The sequence below is a fragment of the Thermobia domestica genome, chromosome 12, assembly GCF_964235325.1.
Source record: "Thermobia domestica chromosome 12, izTheDome1.hap1.1, whole genome shotgun sequence".
In the NCBI taxonomy this organism is placed as follows: Eukaryota; Metazoa; Arthropoda; class Insecta; order Zygentoma; family Lepismatidae; genus Thermobia; species Thermobia domestica.
Window position 1 is genome coordinate 161,873,655 of NC_137465.1, and position 25,559 is coordinate 161,899,213.

The 25,559-nt window shown below is 34.2% G+C and overlaps 1 protein-coding gene across 2 annotated transcripts in view; it reads right to left on the reverse strand.

The window, feature by feature from the left end:
• LOC145666800 (TBC1 domain family member 14-like) overlaps positions 1-25,559 on the reverse strand; it is a 253,386-nt gene that overhangs the window by 129,837 nt on the left and 97,990 nt on the right. Inside the window, exon 1 of one of the 2 annotated variants that reach the window (XM_081734363.1) lies at positions 16,783-16,897. The exons of the other annotated variant lie outside the window; for it this stretch is intronic. Coding sequence (XP_081590489.1) covers positions 16,783-16,787 — 5 coding nt within the window. The 5' untranslated portion in view covers positions 16,788-16,897. Of the gene's footprint in view, positions 1-16,782; positions 16,898-25,559 lie in introns of those variants that run through there. 2 annotated transcript variants of the gene reach the window in all.

The following is a 25,559-nucleotide window of genomic DNA, read 5'->3' on the forward strand; positions in this document are numbered from 1 at the left end:
CAAAAATTTTAAAATTTATCGGGCCCGGGCCGGGCTCGGGCCGAAAATCTCCAAAACTTTTCGGGCCCGGGCTGGGCCGGGCCTAGGTACGTTCGGGCTGGATTGGGCTTGGGCCGAAAAATTCGGCCCGTGCAGGTCTCTAGGACAAGGCGACTACAAGATTTACAAAATGAGAGGAGAAAGACCTATTTCTCGTCTCATCTCGTGGGCATCATTAATTGTCATCAGGTTTACGCACTCGTACAAAATTTCAGAACTCTAGATTGTATCGAAATCCATGAAATTTACGTTCAAAGATTATGTTTTCTTTCTTTCTTTCTTTCTTTTTTTTTTTTTTTTAAAGTATTCTAATAAAAGGAATTCTAATAAACCGCTCCAATGGTAACTGATTCTTAACATTTTTGAAGATCTTTGGGCTCTGTTATATTTGGCACACGATACTTCATTCAAAGAAGTATAGTGATGCTTTGGAACCACCTCTAAATAAGTAAATAAATAAATAGTCACATGTGCGCGTCTGTATATGTATGACAAGAGATCCCCTCTTCCTCTTTCTTATATCCGCTGTTTCGTTTAGTTTCAAAACTACTTAACTTATGCTTGAAAGCATTATGCAAGACTGGTTTGCAAATACATAATAAATGAGCCATAATACGGCACTTTCAAACAATGCGAATTCAACACTTAAACTTGTAATAGTTCATCTACTGATTGCAATAAAAGAATAGCCTAAGATCAAAAACACAACCTGTTCTACACAGGCTGAATCTATACCAAAAAGCTACTACTCGCTATCATTTATAGTTTTTGGTCTATGAAGGTTAATATTGAAATCAGAAGTGGTAACTGACATCAGTCTGTCACTTCCGGTTACAGAGGTGGAACATATTCTTGCTATATTGAATCCATATCAAAACTCTACCTATAGCTATTTATTTCCGTTTTATCCACTATGCAATCAGTGTTGGAAGCGGATATTATTCACCTCTCTTGTATGGAGATCAACTTGAAACCTCAAGTACTAGTAAATTCTATCACTTGCAGTTTTAGCAAAGTAATATGGATAGCATCCTTTTTTTTTGAGACGTTGAATCGACTTCAAAAAATAGCCTGTCGCTACCTATTATAGTTTTTGTTCTATGGGGACCAAAGTAGAAACCAGAAACGGTTAATTAATTTCTAGCACTTCTGCTTTCAATAGAGGGTTAACAGAGGAGCTGTAATCTATTCTAGGATAGATGAATCAATTTCGAAAAACTACTTGTCGATATCCCTTACCGTTTTTGGTCTATGGAAATCAATATTGAAACCAGAAGTATTAGTAAATTTCAACCACTTCAACCGGTAGAATGTTGAAGGCGGTGATGGTAGGATGTCATCCCTTGAGATGTTAAGAAGATTGCAAGAAAAAACCCTGTCGCTAAATATTACAATTTTTATTCTATAGCGGTCAACATTGAAACTGAAAACGATTGATTTCTACCACTTTAGGTTTGAATAGAGTTAGCGGAGGAAATGGAACATACTATTGGGACGCTGTATCGATTGCAAAAATCCGCTTCTCGATACATTTTACTGCTTTTGCTTTATGAAAATCGATATTGAAACCAAAAGTAGCAGTAAATTTTAACCACTTTCGGTTTCGTAGCGATGCAGGTGGTGGTGATATGTTGTCTTGAGACGCTGGAATCGATTGTAAAAACTTGCTTATGGCTACCTATTACCGTTTTAGATCTATAATGATCAACGCTGAAACTTGAAACCGTTTCTTTCTATACTTCTTATTTGAATAGTGTGTTAACGGAGGAAATGGAACCTATTCTTGGGATACAGAATCGATTTCAATAAACAGTTTTTCGATATCTTCTATCGTTTTTGCTCTGATATCTGTCGCCAGACAAACAGACGACATAGCCGTTCTTTAAGACTTCCGATCTTATGCATAGCATAGTTCGGAAGTCTAGAAAGTGATAAGTCAGAAATAAATATATATTAAGTTTACGGCAAAACTGGCACCGCCAGTCACCTGGAAAATCAGGTTCACGTGTAAATGCATCATCATCATTTGAATGACATCTTAGTTCGCTGAAAACACCATACGCAGAAAGAAATCTGATCCCCTTCAGTACTAGAAATCTATGATCCATTTGGTTACTAGGAAGTGATTGTTGTTGCTACGTCCTACATACTGTGTATATGCAAGGTAGATGATCTGCAGTTCTTTAAACTACTCCTACGAATATTTCCCACATATGATTTATGCACAACCATAAATAGTTGTGAAACATTATGGCGTTAGAAAAAAGCCTGAAACCTGTCCTGCAGGAATTAAAATGCAGTCACCTTACTGAATATCAATATCGTGACCACTCTGCCCGATTACGTACTTCGCTTCTAAATAGATCTTACTAACACAAGGAAAAGCTGATACAGAGAATGGAAATGCTCTTTTTCAACTAGAAAATATCTAAATGTAAACTACTCATATTATTATTATTATTATTATTATTATTATTATTATTATTGAAAGAGCATACTTAGCACATCTAGATCAAAGACGGCGTTTTCCTTTACTCTACTAACATTGATCATATACCACGCTATTGGCATTTTATCTTGTATTTCGATCATGTTCATGGAGTTTGATGTGGGAGGTTGATTCTCCACTTAATCGTATCAACACCCTAATTAAAGGTTAATAATCATTTACGATCAAGCTGTAAAATGTAAATTAAAAGTTTAAATAATAACATGAATTTCTAGATAACCGAAAAGTTAATTTGTTTCACTGCTATTAATATTAATCGAATATACGTTATTCGATTTTTTTTATTATTATTTCCAACGATTGTTTATTATTCAGAGTTCTACAATTAGTTCTTTTGATGCGATTCATAATCAATGTAGGTCTCAATTTACCTACGCAAGGTTTCCCTAATATAGATAATCTAGTGCTAAAGGTAAATGTAGAACTGAATCAAAATAAGGAACAACATTATATTGACAGTTGAAAAGCTAAGAATTTTGCGTTCATATGAATACAAATTTTCTCTTTTATTGTAGGATTGTTCATTACATTTTTCAAGACGAAGTAGAATTTTCGTGACGAAATAGCTTCAAGTCCTGTCTAGTTGGTATCCTTAGTCATTTGTGTTAAATTAACGAAAAATGAATACCTCGAAAACAATGGTTATTTGTATATTAACATTCTTTTAGGCTAAGTTGGAAGTAAACATTTTTTCTTTTGTCGTCTGTTATTGAAATATCCTGATAGTAGGATTACCTTAACGAAGATATACGAAGCAAGTATACTAAACACAAGGATATATTGCTAAATTTTTTGGTAGACTGGATACACAATTGCTCAGCTGAAAAACGCATCACCTATCAAATAAAAAATAAATAAATAAATAAAATAAACGCAAATGTCTTTTGTACCGATTTCTTCCTCCTCTCCTGTCCCTTTTTCGTTATTCGATTTTAACATTAGTTTCAAATTCTGCCAGCTATCACGCCATTGTTGTTAAGCTATGACACTGCAGGAAGGAAAATAGAGGGAATGATGAAACGTCAAAGACGAACAATGAAGTATCTGGATGATATCAGAAAGGACAACCATATCAACATATGATGCTCACCAATCCTTGGGCTGAAAAAGTCTGAAAATGTATGGGCATGTTATGCAAAAAACACATTGCGTAATTTGTTTAATCCGTATGTTATATTTGTGAGTATGCCTTGCATGATCGAATTCAATAGTTGAAAATTGGAAAGAGAACATACATTTCTCCATCTCTAAAGTGTGATTCCTCGATCTGATCTATGGCTCCATCTTTTATTGTCAAAAGTACACAAGGTTTTGAGTTTCTTTTTTAGCAACTACCAGACATCATGCTCTTAAGATATGAAATATGGTTAGCAATTATAATTTGTTGAAAATTTTTTAAGTGTTCAAGCACCATTAGTGTACATTAACGAATCTGATTTTAGATTTTTATATAAAGTTGTGACCCCAAAGTGGGTGGCACTTGCCTTTTCGTCCGAAGTCTAAAAGCGCTCATTATTCTATCACCTGCAACAGCAATGAATAATGAGCTTATTTCTGGCTTAAGTAATGCCATTAGAATGCCATCAAGAAGCCGTAATTTAGTGCTTCTTGACTACTTTAATTGAATTATGTGCTTTGATAGTGGGGTGAAAGAAAAAAGTGCAAACCGTTTTCAGCGAAACTTTTCCTTCGAGTACATCATTGAGTAATGTCTTGGGTTGTTGAATGAAGTCGGAATCCTTCTTCAGATCTTTTAGGAGAAGGATTGTCAAGGACTTGCGTCAAGAAATGCGTCCGAAGGGCTCGAGCGTAAGCATGACCTATCATCATATGAACCACGATATTTGTGGCACAAAAAGATTCCCAAAGTTCTCCTAAACCACTTCCAGCCACAATGTTTCCCACAGAGCCCACAAAAGACATGAGCAGGTGGAAACCTTCTAGACGCAAAACTGCACATGATAGCTGTGTTTCTTCAGCAGCTGAAACTATGTAAAATGGCTTTGCGTAAAGTGATAGATCAAACGTTACTACACACGACTATTGATTTCTTCGCTTGCTCGGATTCACGGCATAAAGAAGACAAGTGTAGATCGTGGTAGAATTTGACGGTGCAAGGTTGACAAATGAAAGGGGCATTACAGCTAATGTCTCGTATTTCTGTGGTAAATATATTTAAAAGAACTGTGTTACCCACTATTCTTGCGGTTGTACTTTCACATACACCTTATATACCTATAAATTGTTTAAAAAAAGTTGGAAAGAAAAATCGGGATAAAAATAATCTTTATAAACAATGTTGTGTATAAGAGCTATACCTATCAAAAACATAAAATCCAAGATGGCGGGGGTTTCTCAATATGGCGGGTTTTCTCCAAAATGGATGCTTTGAGACTTTCAGTATGTTAATTTGATCACCTCCAAGGATATGTAAACCAATTTTCAGCGTGTTTTTCGAAATGTCCGGGTCAAACCCTAATTTATAAGCCCTTAGATGCGGCAGCAATATTAACAATAGCCGCCATATTGGATGACGCAAACCTTGAAGCAGTGGGAATTTTCGGGTTTTGAGGATGTTGGTTAGGATCTTAACCGCCAAGTTACGAAAATTCACTAATTTTGTATAGGTTTCACTAATCTTTTACCCCTACGGACTGGTCTTTAACCCCTACAGCGTCACAATAAATTTAATAAGAGAATACGGCTTGCTGTACATAAAATTGAATATCTCCGTTAGTTTTAGAGATACAGCAACGTAACCTGGCTCGTTGGAAAGCTTTTGAAACGACGATTAACGATTACTTCGAGATATTTTATCGTATATGTAGCCCTTACCAAGTTATTTACAGTTAAATCTCAATAAACAGAACAAGCACACACATTATTTTCAATTTGAGGTACTCTATTTGAAAGCAGCGCCAATGTAAGACAAGTAGCCATTGTAAATAACAATTTCCAATGTGTTTTCTGCAAAATGAAGCAAAAACGAAGTTCGTATCTTGAAATGCAGAGTAGATGTAACGTTTTAAAGTTTAAGGGATAAATTCGTTCTGCGGCCATATTGATGACGTCATATCTAGGTTTCCCCAAGCTGGATTTTTTGGGACTTTGAGTGAGTTGATTAGGATGACATTATGAACATCTCCATCAATTTTCAGCTTGTTTATCAAAACGTCCGGGTTCGGTAATTTTTTGTCTAATTTTCCTGGACTAGCGATAAACAAATGTAATATTTTTATTTTAAAAAATTGGTAGTTTCTTTTTAGTAGCTCACGGTAGTATTTAAAAACAGTATAGTCGCTCAGAAGCTTCAGAAGTTTGTCGACCACTGGTGTATATAGTACTCATATCAATACTATCGAAGCCAGACAGTCTTTCACAAAATGCCTATTTTTTCATTAAAAAGTGTAGTTTTATTATTATTATTTTACTTTTGAAAACAGACTGGCTTATAATAGTCTCAACGATGTTTAAGCTGTACTGGCTACAGGAACAGAATGATACGTGGCTGCAGCCCTCATTGTTCACACGTCATGTGTCTGAAATTACATTTTATTACAATGATCCTCTTCACTGACTGAATTAATAGGCAATTTCTTTCATTTGTCCAATGTGCGTTTATGAACTCTCAGTAGACAAACTCTTCAGTTGTTCCATTGCCGTTTGAAATTGCAAAATGACATTGATAAATTTTAAGAACTTCGCTCAATATTTCAATGTTACCGTTACTTCTGAAAACTTCACATCACTGCTAATCAAGAGTCAAATTTTTATCTACATCAGTAACATACCAGATCAGGATCACAATATGAGTCAAGTCATAAGTGTATATTACATGCTCAGCTACTGACATGACGCCAAGTTTCTAACATTCCTTGTATTTTAAAAGAACTGATCAAATGCCAGCCGATCCAAAAATAATTTGAAAGGCTGCCGGACATAACGAAAAATTTTAAAACCAGGACAAATCTACCAAAAAGCCGAACGGATGGCAACCCTAATTGTGTGCATTAAATCGTTTCCAGACTAATTAAATGAATACCGTACCTAAATGAAGATAAAAACTCGAAGTGATAATGCCGAAGTGTGGTGCTAAGATCGGGGAACACATCTGTCACTGCTTTACACAAGTTTTAACTTAACTTAGCCGACCCCAGCTACCTGGGGAAAAGCTTAGAAGAAAGAATAAAATAATAATAATAGGAACGATATTATCAGTAGATTATTACAGGAACGTTGTATAGCAAAAATACACACCATATATCACACGTTTGTTCTGCAACTATATACACGCATATACACACATACAGGCGAAAACAAAACGTGCAAGCACGACAGGGCTTGTTTATATCGATGATCACGGTTGTATTGTGTAACGTGTAGCATTGGCTGCATTCCAGCATATTTCCTGAACTTCCGCTTCAATACCATGGCAACACAAGAGCATGTTATTTCCACAACGAAACCCTGTCAACGTCCGACCACTGTCGATATACATCTTCTCTCTCTCTCTTTATGCATACAGAAAACACTTAACATTGTTTCCTCGCTTCAACGAAGACGAAAGTTCCTGTTTTAATGATGAACGTACTAAATGCAAAGCCAAACGATTACATTCTTGGCAAGTTCGAACAATATGCTATGCACTGTAGGCGGGCAACAAATGTAACACGAATAAGATGAGGAAAACGGATCATATAACACTTCAATTTATGGTTTACCTAAGGTTGTCATATTTTCAAATTTAAAAAACGGAAGAATTCTGAATATATGATTTTTATGACGTAGTTTCCACATATTTTTCACTCTCTCAAAATTTCTTACAAGAAATCTGTCTTGGATACAATACTATCATAGTAATCTTTACATACAGTATTAAGTGTTACAAATATATATATATATATATATATATATATATATATATATATATATATATATATATATATATATATATATATATATATATATATATAAGTGTGTGTGTGTGTAACGAGCTATAAGGCCAAAGTACTGTTGGACGTATGACTTGACAGTCTGCAATGTAGAGCATAATATCACATATAAATAGCGAGGTAGTCCAATATTTCTTTGCCATATCTGCAAACAATGCAGCTGTTGAAACATTATATTCTGCACTGTTCGCAGATATGACAGAAATATTGGACTACCTTCAACAACTCAACTAAATTATAAGGTGAACATCTGCTCTTGTGCTGTAATGTAAGCATTTACCTCTGATATTATGCTCTACATTACAGATTAAGTCGTATGTTCAACAATACACTTGCGAGCGTATGGAAAGGTGGACAAGAAACAGGAACACAAAGGGGTTGAATAAACTGCATACATCAAGGAAAGAGTGTAATCAATATTTATTTTATTTTCTTGATTTTTACGTTTCATTGATAATTAAATGAAGTAAAAAAGTTCCCATAACGAGTAGTGTCCGGAATAAACAAGTAATCTGGTAACCCTAGGTAATATCCTTTACGCAAACGATAGTTTGTTCGTCTCTTCCGTATTTGTTATGAATACTTTCGAAACACGGAACTTACAACTTTGAGATTACACACAGGGCCGGCGCGAGGGGGGCTCGAGCCGTGCCACCGCCCAGGGCGGCACGTCTAGTGGGCGGCAAATTTTTAAAAGAAAAGAATAGTATCAAAATATAATGGTTCGTAATAGGCCCACATGGAAAGATAAAATTGTGTTCACCTGAGAATGTAATTAAACTTAATTCACTCACATTCAGGAAAATACTCACTCAGGAAATTGAGAGCATTTCCCCTCATTTTCAATGATCAAACTATACTAGACACAGATATCTCGTTCAAGATTTCCATTGCAGCGGCGTAGATGATTTTCAACTAGGGCAGATAAGATTATCAAGTGTCTTTTATTATTATTATTATTTTTTTCTATTCAGCAATATTCTAACGCTCCACTCCAAGTATGCAAAAGGTATAATCCCACTTGAGACAGGCGGTTCTAGCCTACAACATCTAGAGACATTTATGTTCTAGCAGCGAGTTATTAACCAATTTACAAATTCTTCATATCTTATCAACAATATATATTTTAGAGAACACGTTATATATAATTGTTTTTATACGAAGCAATATAAGTTTGACAGCGTCATGGCCGAACACATTAAAAGAACCATGGGAGGACAAAATAAATACCACCATTACTAAGGAAAAGATGTTCAATAATTCCAATTCTTAGTGAGTAAATTGAAAGTAAAATACTGTCTTTGTTGAGAGCTACAACCATAGGCGGAGCTAGGAATTGTCTACTGGCGGCGGGGAGGGGGAGGGTGTGGTGGGACAGTAGCCAGAGTAATTATTTTCTAACACGCTGGGTGTCCGACCTTGTAAAGGTGTGTGGCACAGGAAGAGAGGAAAGAATTTATATGCAAACAAATGTAAATTCCTTTCCTAACACCTTTACCTTCAGGAATGTATATATTTCCTCGTCTGTTCGTATTGCGGTTATTGTGAGATGTATTTCCCCTTCTAAAACCACGTTGTGTCCTGGGGCTACTCTGCTGGTTTCCAGCCGAAGAGTACCTCTCTGCTCGAGGTGAATGACCTTCCTCACTGCGGTTAGGACTAGAATTTTGGTGATTATTATTTACCCTATATTCCGTTCCACCCCTTTGATTCCTATTATAAGGAACTTGTGCGTGAAGATTCCTCCTGTTTGGTCTCCGAGAACGAGCAACATTCCCCCTCTCAGTTGAGACATTCAACATATTGATACTTCTTCTCTGTTGAAATCTTTCTCGTTCATAACCGGAAGACTGAACTTCACTTACAACTCCTAATAGTTCCGTAAGAGTTTTCGGTTTCGCTGCTATTACGGTTCGAAAAATGTACTGTGGCAGCTTTCTGGGCAATAATTTCAACAAACAAAATTCTTCAAGAGGCGGGTCTAGTATAGAATTTTGGTGGAGAATGTTTAATAAAAATTCGGAGGGACTTTTATGTACTTTTGGGTCAAAGTGACTACTCAAAAGATTCGCCCGCAGTGTAGCCAACCGTTCTTGGCTCAAGTATGTCTCTCGAAATAGTGTTACAAATTGCGAATATGTGGATATTTTGGGACACATTACTTTGAACCATTGCAAGGCTTGACCTTTCAGAGTTCGACTTATGAAAGCTAACCTTGCTTCATTAGGTACCCCAGTCAGAGCAAAATAATTATCAAGATCGAGAAGAAAATTATAAGTGTCTGTTTCATCTTCAGTGCCTTGATAACTAGGCAAGCTCAGATCCCGATGAATAAAAGAATTCATCGCTGTTGCTAGTTGTGTTGACTGACTATCACGATTCGACACAGATGTTACAGGTTGCATAATGGCAGGCGAAACTATTGTATTCGATACAGTTTGAGTACACGATGGTAAAGACTGTTCTAGGGGAATGCCTGTGTTGGATACTGATTCTCCGTGATTTGATTCCAAGTTTAATCTAGAAGAAATCATTTCTTCTATTGCTTCCACCTTCTCATTTACTCGTGCATTTACACTTTCAATGTCCTTGCGTAACTGTTCGGTTACATTCGCTTGCACTGAGCTAATGTTAGTAAATCTTTCCTCTACATCTGCCCTATTTCTCTCTACTTGATTTAAAACACTTTGATTCATCTCCTCTAGACTAGCCAATTTAGTGCCTACATCTATTTTAATTTCCTCGATAATTTTGTCCGTACTGTCAAGATTTCCGGATACCTCGCCTAACGCTCCGTTTAATTGACATGTAGTAAGTTCAAGATCATTACGAAGCTGTTGTTTTGTACTCTCTAATGATCTGTTGAGCCTACTTTCCAACTCTTTATACCCATTCTCTAAGTCACGTCTAGTATTTATTACTTCTACGCTATTGTTTAATACTTTCGAATTCAGTTCCGAAATTTTATTATCCAACTCTTGGTACGTTTGATCTAACTTCGTCCCTAATTCCTGCACTTCCTTTCTAATCTCTACATGGGTGTTCTTCATTTCTTGCTGTATCTCAAGCTGTGACCTGTCTATTTTATTGTTCAATTCCTGTTGCATTTTCTTCAGGAATTCCAACACCGGGTCAATATGATCCCTATCTGAATCATTTACTTTATCTGTTTTTGACGTATTACCCTCCATGTTACTACTGCTTTCTACATTAGTATTTCCTATCTCTTCTTCTGTCCTATCTTCTATTACATCATCCATAAGGAATGATGAAGATTCCTCATCATTTAAATTCCTAAGCTCTTCCATTCTTCTGGCTTTTAATCTTGTAATGACCATCAATTCCTAATGTAATAGTAAGTATCTAAATAAAAATTCTCAAAAATTATCTCAACAATTTTAAACAATAAAATTTCTCTAAATTTATCTCCCCCCTTGAACTATGAAACTTCTTTTCTTTTCACACCAATACTCTCAGTTAACACACATATATAACATCATAAAAAAAACATTTATAATAGCAATCAATGTTTTTGGAAAGTATTTTTTTTTATTGGGGATAAAATATTAAGCAACAAATTTACACTAATCTACTGGTAATCACACTCACTACTCACGCGTTTTATTCTGAAGCATAATCATTGCTACTACACTGATGTGCCAAATTTGTGTAAAATAACTATGCCCAGAAGCGTAGTAATTGCCCCACGCTGGGCGCCAATTTATTTTGTGGTGGGACAGTAGCCGGCGTAACTATTTTCTAACACGCTAGGTGTCCGACCTCGTAAAGGTGTGTGGCACAGTAAGAGGGGATAGAATTTATATGCAAACATGTAAATTCCTTTCCTAACACCTTTACCTTCAGGAATGTATATATATATCTAAAACAAATGGTTACTTTACTTTCAAATAATATAAAAAAAGAAGAAAATTTCGAAAATTAGCCGGTAGAGCAAAAACAATTTTTTACTTTTTTACATCCCTGGAAGCGTGAGCTCCATGTTTAAAGTCTGGTACCCCTTTCAGACTTTCTTTGACACATGGACTTATGACTTATATCTGCCACCTTTATGTATCAAAGAATATATGCTTCTGTGTGATTACCATAAGATTTTGAAATATCTGGCATCGATGAAACCAGACTCCATCAACCTGAAAAAGAACAGATAAGCAAATCTGGTACTCACCAATACTGATGAAACAAACGGCTAAAAGACAACTCCATATCTACTAAAATGATGAGGTATTTATTTTAAAACACTACCACTTGCACACTATCCGATATATATATATAACTTGGCGATTATATTTGAGATATTCAGAAAAAAAACGAAAAGTTTTTTTTTAAAGCGAGATTTGAAAAAAATATATATATATATTTCAGCGCTGTAGATTTCACTTAGATTTCACTGTAGATTTGAGTACTTCATAATAATGTTATTTCACTTCTTCATTTTATGATAAATTGCACCAAGTCACTGTTCATTGTGCTTGCAGTAACGATGGTTTCACAAAAGTCTTCATATGAAATTCCTCAATAGTAGCATCCAGGCTTCTAACAAGTCCTTCTTGCCTGTTTTATTCTAATGCTACAATAGTGAACCGAAGCATTTCCAAAGTTCATACATTGTGTGTCTATTTGGCACTGAGGAGATTGAAGAAACTTAAAAAAAAAAAACTTGCTCTTAAAAAAATGAAAAACTGAGTCAAAACTTGCTCTTGGATACTGACATCATTATAGATGCACATTTAATGTTCAGTTCGCAGTAATGTTCTTTCTGTCACATTATTTTTATCAGGAAACTAACAAAAATGAAAAACACTTTCTTTTCCTGTAATTCTGAATTGAGCAACCATTATTAGTCAAGACACTGTTGAAGTTCACACACTAAAAAAACACTTCTCCTCCAAAGAGCGACGGAAACGAACTGTCCTGTCCCAAATGCGGAAAACTGACCATCACTCCCCTTTGCTCCCCGCTGTCACTCGCTTTTTTTTCTCACCCTCGTTCTTTTCTTTGGAATGTCCAGACCCCTTCAAACTTGGTGGCCTTTCAACTCTCCCTTTTTGTCCATCTCCATTTACAAAGGCAAGGGGATCGTTTTGCTGAGGGTTCTTCTCTTGCTTCTTATAACAAGCAAGCGGTTTTAAATTGGAAAGTTCACAATTTTAACTAATATAAAAAAATGTTTTCTTAAAATACACAAAGTATAAATATGAATAGTCATATATACACAATTATTTTTTTATGAGATGTAGAGTTGTATTCTTTAAAAAAAACAAAAATTGAGTTGTGTGGCAGTTTCCAGTCATCCGCTCTCAAGCAGGCTGACGGATCAAACTCACCAATACCAGAGAAATAGTTTTCGTTAAGCGGCTAAAAGAAGTTTTAACACAAATACGAGGGGCGTGTCGGAAATGGAATAAATATATACTTCGCGGTACTTTCCAAAAACAAAGTTACTTTTATTAATGTGTGATCCTTTATAGACAAATATATTTACTAAAAGAATTAAGTATTTAAATATTAATATGTTTATTGGAAATTAACATATTGATATGCAAATTATATTAAAACGATATGATTTAAATATAAAATAATTTGCATACGCAGTGCAAAAATGCCTTCCACAAGGGGCAGAACTTTTGGTCGGTCTTGGTAGGTGGCCATTTTATAGGTGGCATTTTTTTTTTGTCAAAAAGTTGGGGGCAATGCCCCCATGCTCCCTAATAACTCCGCCCATGGCTACAACATATTATAGTATAAAACTAAACTGTACACCAGATATTTCTGGTACAGAGCAAATGACAACAATCATTTTGTACAAATTACATACAGTAATGAAGAATGCTTTGTAAAAATTTGCGAACACTTTTTTTGGTTTCGTACCAGTAACAGACACTACTGGTCTAGGACAGACAGAAGTAATAATTAAACAGCTAAAGGAAATGAACTTCCTATCGAAGACAAGAAGGGCCAAAGATATGACAATGGTTTTAATATGAAAAGCAAACATTTAGGTATTCAGAAGAGAATATTAGAAATAAATTCCCAAGCCTGTTATGTTTCTTTACTAAACTTTGTCTTTAACGATGCAACCAGAACACAGTCCACCGTTTCATTTTTTATATAGTTAAAAAAAAAGTTTATGACTTCTTTTCTGCGTCAGTTCAACGTTGGGCCATACTAAAGGAACATATTAGCAGCCTCACTTTAAAACTATTCAGCACCACACGGTGGGAGAGCCGAATTGATGCTCTAACTCCATTTAGATATCAAATAGGGGACGTTTATGATGCCTTATTTCAAATAAGTAATGACAATAGAACAGATAGAATGGTCGCCTACGATTCTCTATGTGCAGCAAACCAGCAGCTTTACTTTCTTTGCTCACTCGTTATCTGGTAGGACTTTTCACTCCACATAAACATAGTAAGCAAAAGTCTCCAAAGCATTGATTCTCATGTTTTGGATGCAGTCGGGTTTCTTCAAAATATATCTAAATACTTTGAGAGGAGCAGAAATTATGCAAAGTTTCAACCTTGCTTAGTTGATGCGATGGAGTGGCATCAGTATTAGATATGGATGATCCAAGGATAGATAATACAGTGCAAGCTCGAAGTCGAAAGAAGAAAAGACAGTTTCAGTACGAGGCAGAGGATGAAGCTATTGAAGATCCGCAAAACAAAATACAAGATCGTTTTTTATTACAAAGTTCTAAACGTGATTGCATTAGCTTTAAGAGAAAGGTTTGGGCAACTTAAACATCACTGCGAGTATTTCGATTTTATTTACGATATAAGTAATCTTAAAGATATGCCCCCTGAACTTTTGTCTGAAAAGTGCCTGCATTTTAATAAGCGAAGAATCGAAAGACCTCAGTGATTTGAAAGAGAACTGAAACTATTATCGGCTATAATTAAGCCTAAAAGTTTAACAAAAGAGACTAAAATTAAGGAATATGACTTTGCTCCCAATGTCAGTGTTGCACTTATAATTTTGTTTACCTTACCAGTAACAGTGGCAAGTAGAGAAAAAAAGTTTTTCGAATCTTACTCTAAGATCATTAAAAACTGTCTACGTTCTTCCATATCTGAAACACGCTTAGGTGGTCTAGTGATGATATCAATGGAACACGAATTGGCTGAAACATTGGACTACGCGAATGTGATAAAGGAATTTGCTCATATCAAAGCAAGAAAAGCTTTTTCAATTAAAGTATGTAAAATTTGTGTATTTCTATTGTGTTTTAGTACGCTATAAGGCTTAGGCTAACCACTTACTTTTGCCGTAATATCTGATTCACTATATTATCTTCATGCTCCACATTATTGGAAACACCTTTTGATAGAAACTAAGTTTAAAAATTAAAATTCTTAGTCGGACTAAAGCATATATATTTTTTTAATTTTCTGTATGCCCTGCTGTATATCACGTACAGCGAAATCGATCATACTGAATATTGTGTCATGTATGAAGTCGTTTAAATATTACGTAAGCATTCGAGAGAGGTAGTTCAATTTTTTGTTTACTTTTCCTTTTCATACATGTTTTTAAATATGGTATCTTAGTTTTTCTTAATACCTGAACATCTTCTGTCAAAATAAGGTATGCGGATTAAAGAGGCGGCATTTGAAAGTATCGCCCAGGGCGGCAAAACTGCTAGCGCCGGCCCTGATTACACACGTGTAACCGATAACTTTCTTCTGAAGTTTCATGAAACTATCATGGAATAAAAATGGAATCGCTTCAATTATTGAGCTTTATTACTAGCTTTATTGAACATTAACACTTAAAAAGGACCGATTGAACATTAACACAACACCCAAAGAGGACCGACTGAACATTAACAGAGCACCCAAAATGAACCGAAGCCGCTTACAATTTCGAAACTGGAAAACTTTTCAATTCTGAAGGTTTACTGAACAACACCTATGAAAACATCGGAATAGCAATTAACTTCAGGTTACTATCAAAACCTTTTTCCCTGTCAAATTGTTATTTCTACATATATATATTAGACTTATTGTACGATTTTAAAGATGAGCTCCTTCGTGGCTAAGCGGTTAGCATACGCGCCTATGGCGTGGGAGACCCGGGTTCGATTCCCGGCGGGAGCTCATGTGGTTCGGATTCCACGTTAATCAGTAGGTCCACGTCTCATATAGCCTCGCTGCTGAACAGGACATTAAACTCAAAATCAACTCAACGATTTTAAAGATTTGTATCAGCCTTTTCGTATGCAACCAACTGGAGTTAAATGGAGTTATCTAGTGTATTTTGTTTAAAGAATGTTTTCTTTTAAAGATAAAAGAAATTGTACAAAAAGTAAAATAAAAAATATTTAAAAAAAAATAATACCAAATGAAAGAAAACAAATGTTTACTAAAAAGTAAAAATAATTCTGTTTTTAAGAAAATTACTTACAAAAATTTTTCTATTTATGTATGATTAAAGAGTAAAGCATGGGAGCCCTCTCATATACAGTCACTTGATTTACATGATAATTGAAGAATTTATAAATTGAGTGAATAGAAGTGCGCTTCCTACTCCCTATGGTTCTTTATAGTCACACATAAAAGATGTTTTTAAAGCAATTTTCTTGAAAACAGAATTTTTCTTGTTAGTGCAGTTTGTTTTACTTTGTTACTTTTTTAAGCATGTTTAAAATATATAAAATTTTAATTCTTTAAAGAAAATCAAATTAAGTATGAAAAAAGGGTGGAAAATTGTACAGGAAATGCCTTCTGAATTGACCATTAATATCAACTTCAAAACGTTAAGAATTTTTTATATTGATGAATCTACTCCAGAGGTTAAGAAATGAAATGAAATGAAATTTTTTAAGAGGTTATGTAATACCTTGTAGAGAAAACTATGGATCTATCACAGAAAAGGTCAGACTTCACTCTGCTCTAATACAATCAAAACATACAGCCGTTGTTTCCTTAAAAGTCGGTATACTGTGAATAAAAAAGCTACAGAAAAGATCAATTATTTGCTTTAGAAGTAGTGGATCAAATTCAAGAAATACGACATACAACAAAACTATGAATTTGTTTGCAGTAGAACTCATGATGTCGTGATCAAACGATTAAAAAAATCACTCTCACCTTATTGCAGTAAACAGTTTCGGTCTACTTCTCTTCTAATGTGAAATTACCTTTCTACTATTTCTTATATGAACAAAAAGATATGAGATTTCCCTCACTGTTGAATAATAATGAACTGAATTATCTTCTATCAATGATGACTGACATTTTCTATAAGCTGTATACGTACCCCATAGTGACGCTTCACGGTTGATTTATCGAGATTTGTACACACTTAAATATCACACGAGGTACACGAAGAAAACGAACATGAACACAGGGATATTAACTAGAAGTCAACACTGACGTTTGTAAGTTACGAACTAGGACAAACCATTGATTCTAACAAGACGTGAAAAACACCTTGAAAGACAATTAATCTTATCTGATACCGTAGCATACAAAATAAGAACTGTTAAGATAATAAGAAACAGCTCAGCCATTTGGAATGCAGAACTTTAGACTTTACACTTCTACTCTATTGTATAGATTATGAAAATTCTCGTTAACTTAAGTACGTAATTAATATGAATTAGCCAATAACTATTAGAGTAATCCATATTATGCTAATTATAGTTTAACTGGGAGTCGCAGATAAACAGATATTATTTACAATTTTATCATTACTTAATACATTACTTCTAGTAATATAGTTTAAGAATCTTTGCTACTTTCCAACCTAAGTTTTAATAATAAATAAAACCCAGCTGTTAATGAGACTAGACGGGCGGAACTATTCCCACAGAGTAGATTTACTTTTCGAGACGAGGCAGTCTCAATTCTTGTCTCTCATTGACAACTCTCTCAACACATTATCCTCGCTTATTCAGTTGCAAGCAATATGAGTTCTGCAAGCAAATCAACTAACATGTAAGTGAAATGTTTTTACGCCGAGCTTTCCAACATTATATGATAAATGAGTTTTTCTCTTTTAAAAACATCTTCAACGACTCCTTATGCAATTTATTTCTTTACACTATACTGTAGTTGTAAGCTCAGACTAAACTAAATATGAGCATAGTAGCTCAGTGGTAAGGGCTCGCCTCTAGTGTGACGAGGTCCTGGTTCGATCCCAAGCCATGTGTTTATGGTTGACAACACCGTAACAGTGAGCTTTCTTGGGTTTTCCCATTCCCTCCCAAATTCTCGCTCCATCGATTCCTTTCATAATCATCCGTCTCCTTTACCCTGAATGGCATAACCGTTGGATCTAAAATTTAAAAAAAAAAAAAAAAATCACTTTTGTTTCAATATTACTTTCTCATGTTCCCTAGTCTATGAAACTAATAACAACTTATACTATGAATAGATCCGAGAATCACAAGACAACAGTGATTCATCTGGGCCCCGTAACGAGCTGTTTGAGAACTGCTTTATGCTATAATACGCAGAAGGTGAATTTACTGTCGAAGTGTACGTAATATAAGGCATTAGTAAAATTAACCAACGTTGATCAATATTATATATATATATATATATATATATATATATATATATATATATATATATATATATATATATATATATATATATATATACGAATATTGCTCATTCTAGCTTTGGAACTATAACTTAATTTTTGTAACTTGTATAATTTAAATAAAAGTTAAAAGTTATTACAGCAAGCACTTATTATTACTAATCGGTTTTACAGTTTCGGCTATCATTGTCTTCATTTGACACATTATATTAAAAAAAAAAAAGAAACTCCAAGGCTGCATCTTATAAATATCTTATTTTCCGATATTTATTAAGTTGTAGCCTTACACAATAAATTAAAGAACTCCACTCACTAGGCTTTATCCATCCATTAAAAACCCAAGCTGCAGCACTAACGGTGCGAACAATACAGCCAAACATTCATTTCTTCATTATGTGAAAAATCATTTCTCTTTATATGTGGAATCGTCATAGTGAAGGATGGGCGATTTACTAATAAAATGTTTCCAGAATCTATAAAAGAGAATATATCCTAGCAAATGAATATACAAATCCGTCAACAACTATTGACATTTAGTTTTGCACTGACGGTGAATACGAACTAAAGTATAAACTGCTTTGTAATTTATCCGTTAAAATTTTTGTTTCTAAATTAAATTTTACAGAAGTTAAAGAATTGATAATCGTTAAAGAATTCGTACCGATCAACAAAATTAATCGGTTTTTTCTCCTCCAAATCCTGTGAAATGAATATTCTGCAAGCATTATTTTGTGGCTCATTTCAAAAACTTCACGGACGGTTCACTACAGAAGTGGCTCTATTTTAGCTCATGTTGCTTGCTGTTGAAAATATTGATTTCTGTGAATATACATTTTGAAAATGCCATTGAAGAATTTTATGCCATGGTTCTATTCAACAAAAGAAGAGTATAGTTATACTTGTGCTAAGTAGATTATATTGTAAAACATTTATACTCACACATTTAGTTTTTCTTAGATAGTTCCTTGAACACATCTCTAGTTTACAGGTAACTGTATCAATATATGCCGTTTCAAGATGTGAATAAACGTATTTAACATATTAGGTACATATCAGTACATACTTTTGTTTTCCTCTGTCTAATCCATTCCCAACCCACATCCACATTACCAAATTCTGCGTCTGTTACTGAGTCAAGGCCATAGACTAATGGACACATACATATAAACAAAAAATTGCATTCCTTGTAGAACTCACACATACACAAAACCTGAATTAACAATTTTCATTGTTTTTTAATTTTATAGCATTTTTATTTTTATTAGGTATAATTATTAGTTTCTTTGAAAAAAATAACTATTTATAATTATCGATTAATTGTCCCATGCCCTTAATTGCATGCATTAAATATTACATTAACTTCCTCAACTCAAGATACTTCTTATTGCATAATAATAAAAATTCCAATTTTTAATTGAATAATTTTCAAGTTAATTTTAATTTTAACCGTCGTTTTATTCTGACATTAACTTTTAATTCTTCTTTAACATTTTTTTAAAAATTTTAATCCGTTAAATTTTTCACTAAGTTGTCGAACTACGAGTATAAACCATTTCATAACAACACAAATTCAATATTATACTTAAATCAAAGACTCCTAAAAATGGAGTAAAGATGCTAATAATTGTTATCGTTTCATCATACATATTTTAAAACTATTTTCAGCAAGTGAATCTCCTCGCCCCTTTGTATGATGTTCCGTAAGTCGAGAAAATATTCATTCTGTATGTAAAATTTCTAACTGTAACGGTTCCAAGCTTTTTAAGCAGAGGCACAGCCGAAAGAACTTGCCTAATATTTAAAACTCGCCAGCAAACTGAACAAAAAGAAACGACTCATTTATGTTCCAATTTCTGACTGGTAATGAAGCATTCAATCCACTTTCATTTAGTCTTTTACAAAATATATTTTAGTACATTTTACATCACCACACTTTCTTAACAGAGGTTAAAATTGGCAATTCTTGAATTTCAGGCACACATCTGCTGTTCATATCGAAGTTAATAATTCTCTTAGAAGTATGTGAAACAGGTGCACAAACAAAGACTTCCTTACAGAAAGACTGTACTGTGGTATATAATTCAATTAAATGAAACATAACGATGAAGACATCATGCCTGTAAGACTTACATCATTATATCACTAAAGAATCTATACTGAATTTCTTGAGTTATTTCTAACCAGACGTGTGACAGCTATATTTTTTACGAATTCTGATATTGTACGTATGTTTTGCACTCTTCTGTTAATATAATTCATTATTTTGTATATTTATCTTTCTAACGCACAAATTTAATTGCTTTCTGAACAGGTTCATTTATGATTTATATGGATTTTTTTTTATACTACAGATCCACATAGGAAATAGTTTTATTCTTATCAAGTTTGCACACTAAATACTTTCTTGGCAAATACATTATAGTATCAGGGCACGAAATTTCAGATCTGAATCCAGTAGCCTGACAAGAGTTTGGTCGCTACTTTTAATTCCCAATTCGAAGGCAAACAAAGTAACGGCCAAATGCCTATCGCCAAACTAAAATATTTTTCTGTTAGCCTTATATACATAACATTACATGTTCTATCATAACTCTGGAACGCCTACAGCAATTTCAACCAAACTTAGTACACATAAGACTTACAATATGAACAAATACTGAGAGAATAAGACACTCCTAGCACCCTTAGGAGTGGTACGAAAAGGAGGTTAAGTCTTTACAACAGTTCATAACATTAGGCAACACTGCATAACTTAACGTAATGTTGGTTGCCTATACGGCAGGAATAACACTTTAATTAAAATGCGTATTCTATTGGGGAAAGGGGTTCAGATATTTCCCATAAACCTATTCTTCCAGTAAAGATCAGATATTTCCAACACGGACAACAGTGAAGACGTTACTCATCGTTATTTATTCTATTCAGTTCCTTATTTTCAAACATTTTGTATAAACATTGTTCTCTCCGTGCAAAGAATTGGCATTTAAGCTAGTATTATATAAACGAGATGTCTGCATATTAGAAAACGTCACGGAAAAAATGAGAGAAACAAAAGATAAAAAATATCAAGCAAAAAAATAAACAAGCAAAACAGATAACTAGTTTAAAGAAGAATCTACATAGTTAAGATTCGAAATATGGAAATTAAGCAAAAACAAGAAAAAAAATGTTGAAAGACCCTTACGAAGAAGTTTTTTTTTCTTTTTTGTAGTCCTTAAAGACATAATTACGAAAAATACATGAAACGACTTATACTGTATGAAGCAGAAAAATGAACGTTCAGAACATACAATGGAAAATAACTGGACGAGTTCACATAAAATTAGCTGGGTGGCACGAAGGCAAGTACTAAGTATTCGCCAAAGTTGGAGAAATGAGAACAGTGGAAATAGTTAAAAGGCGAGAGAAAGAAGCTGACATTAATTGTGAAGAAACTATAATATTAAGGAACTGATAGAAAGTGTGGATAGACAATAATTCTTAAGCTGAAACATATCGAGGACTGTAGTGGATGGATGCTTCTAAGTTTGCGAAAAATAATCCGTCCGTGACTGCAGAATACAATACTTACGATGATGATGAGTTAAACTCTCTGATCGGCTTTAGAAATTAAATTCGATGAAGTAAACTCTCACGAAGAGCTACAGCTGGCCAGTTGCTTCTTGATAAGATGACGTATGGTAAGCACATAGCCCATAGCCGCTGGCTTTCTAGTCCAGAATTTGCTTCTTGGTAATTCAAACAACACTTAGAAAGCCCCGTGAACATTGCAAAATTTGTACTCTCATTGGAATTCGAACCATTAACCACATTCACCAAAGGTATGTAAAGCACCGTTTAAATTTTACAAAATAAAGTATAGATAAGAATACCAAATATTTCGTGATTTGCTGCTGTAATTTAAAAATACTGCGCGTGTCTGTATTAAGAGTTTGTGAGTCAGTGTGTCGCCTTGACGAAAAGACAATGATAGATACAATCTATTACTCAACAATATCTTTTACACATACACAGTATATAAATTAATAAACAATCTGTTCGGGCATAATAAAAACTATCAATTATTATAAGCAGCGAACCACATTCTTTAAAACGTCATAAATAAAATCGTTTTTCTTCGATTTTCTTGAAAATTACGCATGAAAATTTACTCTCAAGCATGCCATTTTGCTGTTCGATGTGCTCTATCGATTGATATATTTCCATCTTTTCACAAAAATTAAAGTTTAAGAATTAATTGCAATGCTGAGTTATATTTCTATTACAATAGTATATTTTGAGATACATTTCAATTACGAGAAAGTGATGAGAATATACGAAGTGTGTTCAAAAAGTATCGGACCTTTGGTTGGCAAAATACATTTATTGATTTGGAAATCCGAAACACAAATCCCCTTCAAAGTAGTATCCTTGGTAACGCAAACATTTCTCCCACCGCTCCCGCCATGGTTGGAAACACTTTTGGATTGGTGAGCAACCGTGCCGTTTCACTTCGCATGATGTTTTCTCTAGACTCAAATCGGGTCCCTTTTAGTGGCATTTTCAGCTTGGGAAATAATGAAACGTCACACGGAGCCATGTCGGTGAGTAGGAGCCTGACGACACTCAGGAATGTTATGTTTGGTGATGAAAGTCCGAATCAAATTTCGCGGACACTCTTCTCATACCCAAATTCTCGTTCAAAATTGAATGTACCGATTCGATTGAATGGTTTCCGCTTGAGTATCGCCAACATTTTGGCAAAATTTGATGTAATATCGCTGCTCAAGTTTTTCTTTCATTTTACAAAAAAACTTAATTCTGACGACCACTCACTACACGTCTTCACTCGTTGGCCGACTGCCGGCGACTGACGCTTTCTGCGGGCATAGAAAATTTCACGACTGCGCATCAGTGTCCTCTCTACATCTACAATGAAGAAAGTATCCCGCGCTTCATTGGTTTACGAGGGGAAAAATAAGTAAGGATCGATACTTTTTGAATACACCTCGTACACGTTAATATCATTTTCATCTTAATGGGTAGCGTGGTTATCACATAGCATCATTTTTTATGTTTAAAAAAATGTTCCTTAGTCTTCTCGAAAACTATGTACGAGGATTTACACTCAGCCACATCATTTTGTTCACCACAATGAGATTTATCGATTGCTACATGTGTCATTATATGACATTACGTTTTGTTGAGGGCTAATAATATTGTAAAATTTGAAATCAGAACTATGTATTTAAATACTATTGTAATTACTAACTGGCAAAGGAATGTAACCTTTTCCAGATTGTCACAATTATTATACGCAATAATGTTAAATATTACAGAATGCCGACTCGTTCTTTTGAATGCAAGAGATCTTACTTCAGCAACCATTTATCAAATATAAATGAATATATAAAATTAAAATATTGCCATTATAAACTTGGAAACACAATTTAACCCTCACAAATAATGCATAAAAGAAATCATTGGATAATATGAAGCACTCCCATATCAGACACGGATTTCACATTACTGAATGAATAATTTCGATTACTTTACTTGCTACTTTCTTTCCTTCATCTATCAAGGAAGAATGAAAAACGATGGTATCAATGATAAAGATGTACAAAAAATATAAAAATAAAAAATCAAGATAAAAAAGACCATGTGATGATAGTGAGTCGCGAAAAACTCAAAAGAGAAAGCAGAAAAATCAGGGAAAATCCCATTTTTCTTCCGAGCGCGCACAATCACATTTGATTCACAGAGGTATGAGATAAGAGGAGAAGGAAAAATCCACTCGAATCTCAGTTGGAATGGTTCCAAACGGGGAGAGCGGAATTGCAGAGCAGAATGAACATGTAGGGTGAAGTGTGTCCATGACCCACAGAAAAAAAAAAAAAAAACTGATCCAAATGGATTAAACCAACACACGGCAGACGTCAGCAGATAGCTACACAGCAGACAACTGATGAGAAAACCCATGACATCCATTTTGAAAAGATGATAGCATCAGAGCCAACACTCACCTAGGATAAAAGGATCTAGGTACTTGGAACGAAACACATACATGTTAGAACACCTCTATTAACACAATGCCTTTTATGTGTTCATTATTTATAATTGCAATAATATACTGCCTTTAAATCCATATAAAATTAGTAAAAGTGCTCAAGTAGCTCGGTATTATTGAACTAAACCTGTTATTACATGTTATATCAGGTATAATTTGCTCTGCACAATGTTAGTATCATGTTTTATACCACAAATTCAGTTCAAGAGAACAAATATTAATTGGTATTAAATAAATCTAGAATTTTGTTAAAGAAAATATTGACAATCATCTAGACACACTTTAAAAAAGAATTTTCACGACTATGATCATAGAGACACTATACTTTGCTACCAATTCTCACAAAACGTAAACCTTCATTCTGATATCAACGCCTCAAAACTACGGCACTGTCTGTAAAACACACTCTGATACTAACTTCGAAACTAAGATGTTGAAAACAAAGAATTATGGTTATAAAGTAAGTATTGTAAAACTGCTAAAATGGTATGAAGTGAATCTGAATGACAACCCTTGAAATAATGCTATTTTTTTAAACTTTATTTTCCATGTTTCAATTCTATTTTTCTCGTATTAATGTACTAAAAAAGATGGGTATAACCTGACTCTCGAACGCATGATGTGAGTCAACTTGATTCGTTGAATTTTCCCCAAAAGCGTTTCGACAGGATTTTTCACCTCAAAATGAGACCTACATTACCCTATTTTACATGCTCCTTTAAAGGGGTGGTGGCGATGATTCAGTGTCAGAGCGCTCAAGTCTGGTGCGACAGGTTCCTGGTTGAATTCATGCTCATGTAAGTTTGTGATGGATAACATCGTGGTTAGGATTGCCAAACAGTCGGTTTTCAAGGAGCAAAGTTGATGTTCTACTTTGTAACCAAGTCGCATGCGTTTTATTCTTCTTTTATGGGTTAAAAATAACTCACTTAAAGACAGAGAATCTTAACATGAACGAAATCTATGAAGAATATTGTTTGGTTAAGGAAATAACGTCACTTGAGAAGATAAAGCAATTTATACCAGACGAAGAAAAGAATAGGAATGGTCTTCTACAAACTTCGAAAACTACAAATTAACAGCAATATTGAATGTGAGCTAGATTATTTTCGAATATGAAATTTCTCTTGACATGCTAGTAATAGACTCGATATAATGAAAAATAATCACAAATTATGGACATATTTGTGATTATTTTATTGTTGGAAGTGTTCTTCATTCCAGAAATCTGGCAAAAGATTCTCATTCCACCAACTCTTCCATAACCATTCATTTTAATTATTGATCCACCTCCTTTAGCCTAAAGGGCACAACTGTTGGACGTAAAATTGAAAAAAAAAAAAGTTAATTTATTTAGTCTTAAGAAAAAAAAAAAACTCATTTAACAAGCAAAATGAAACCACTAAATAGCCTCAATACAATTACAGGTTAAATATAG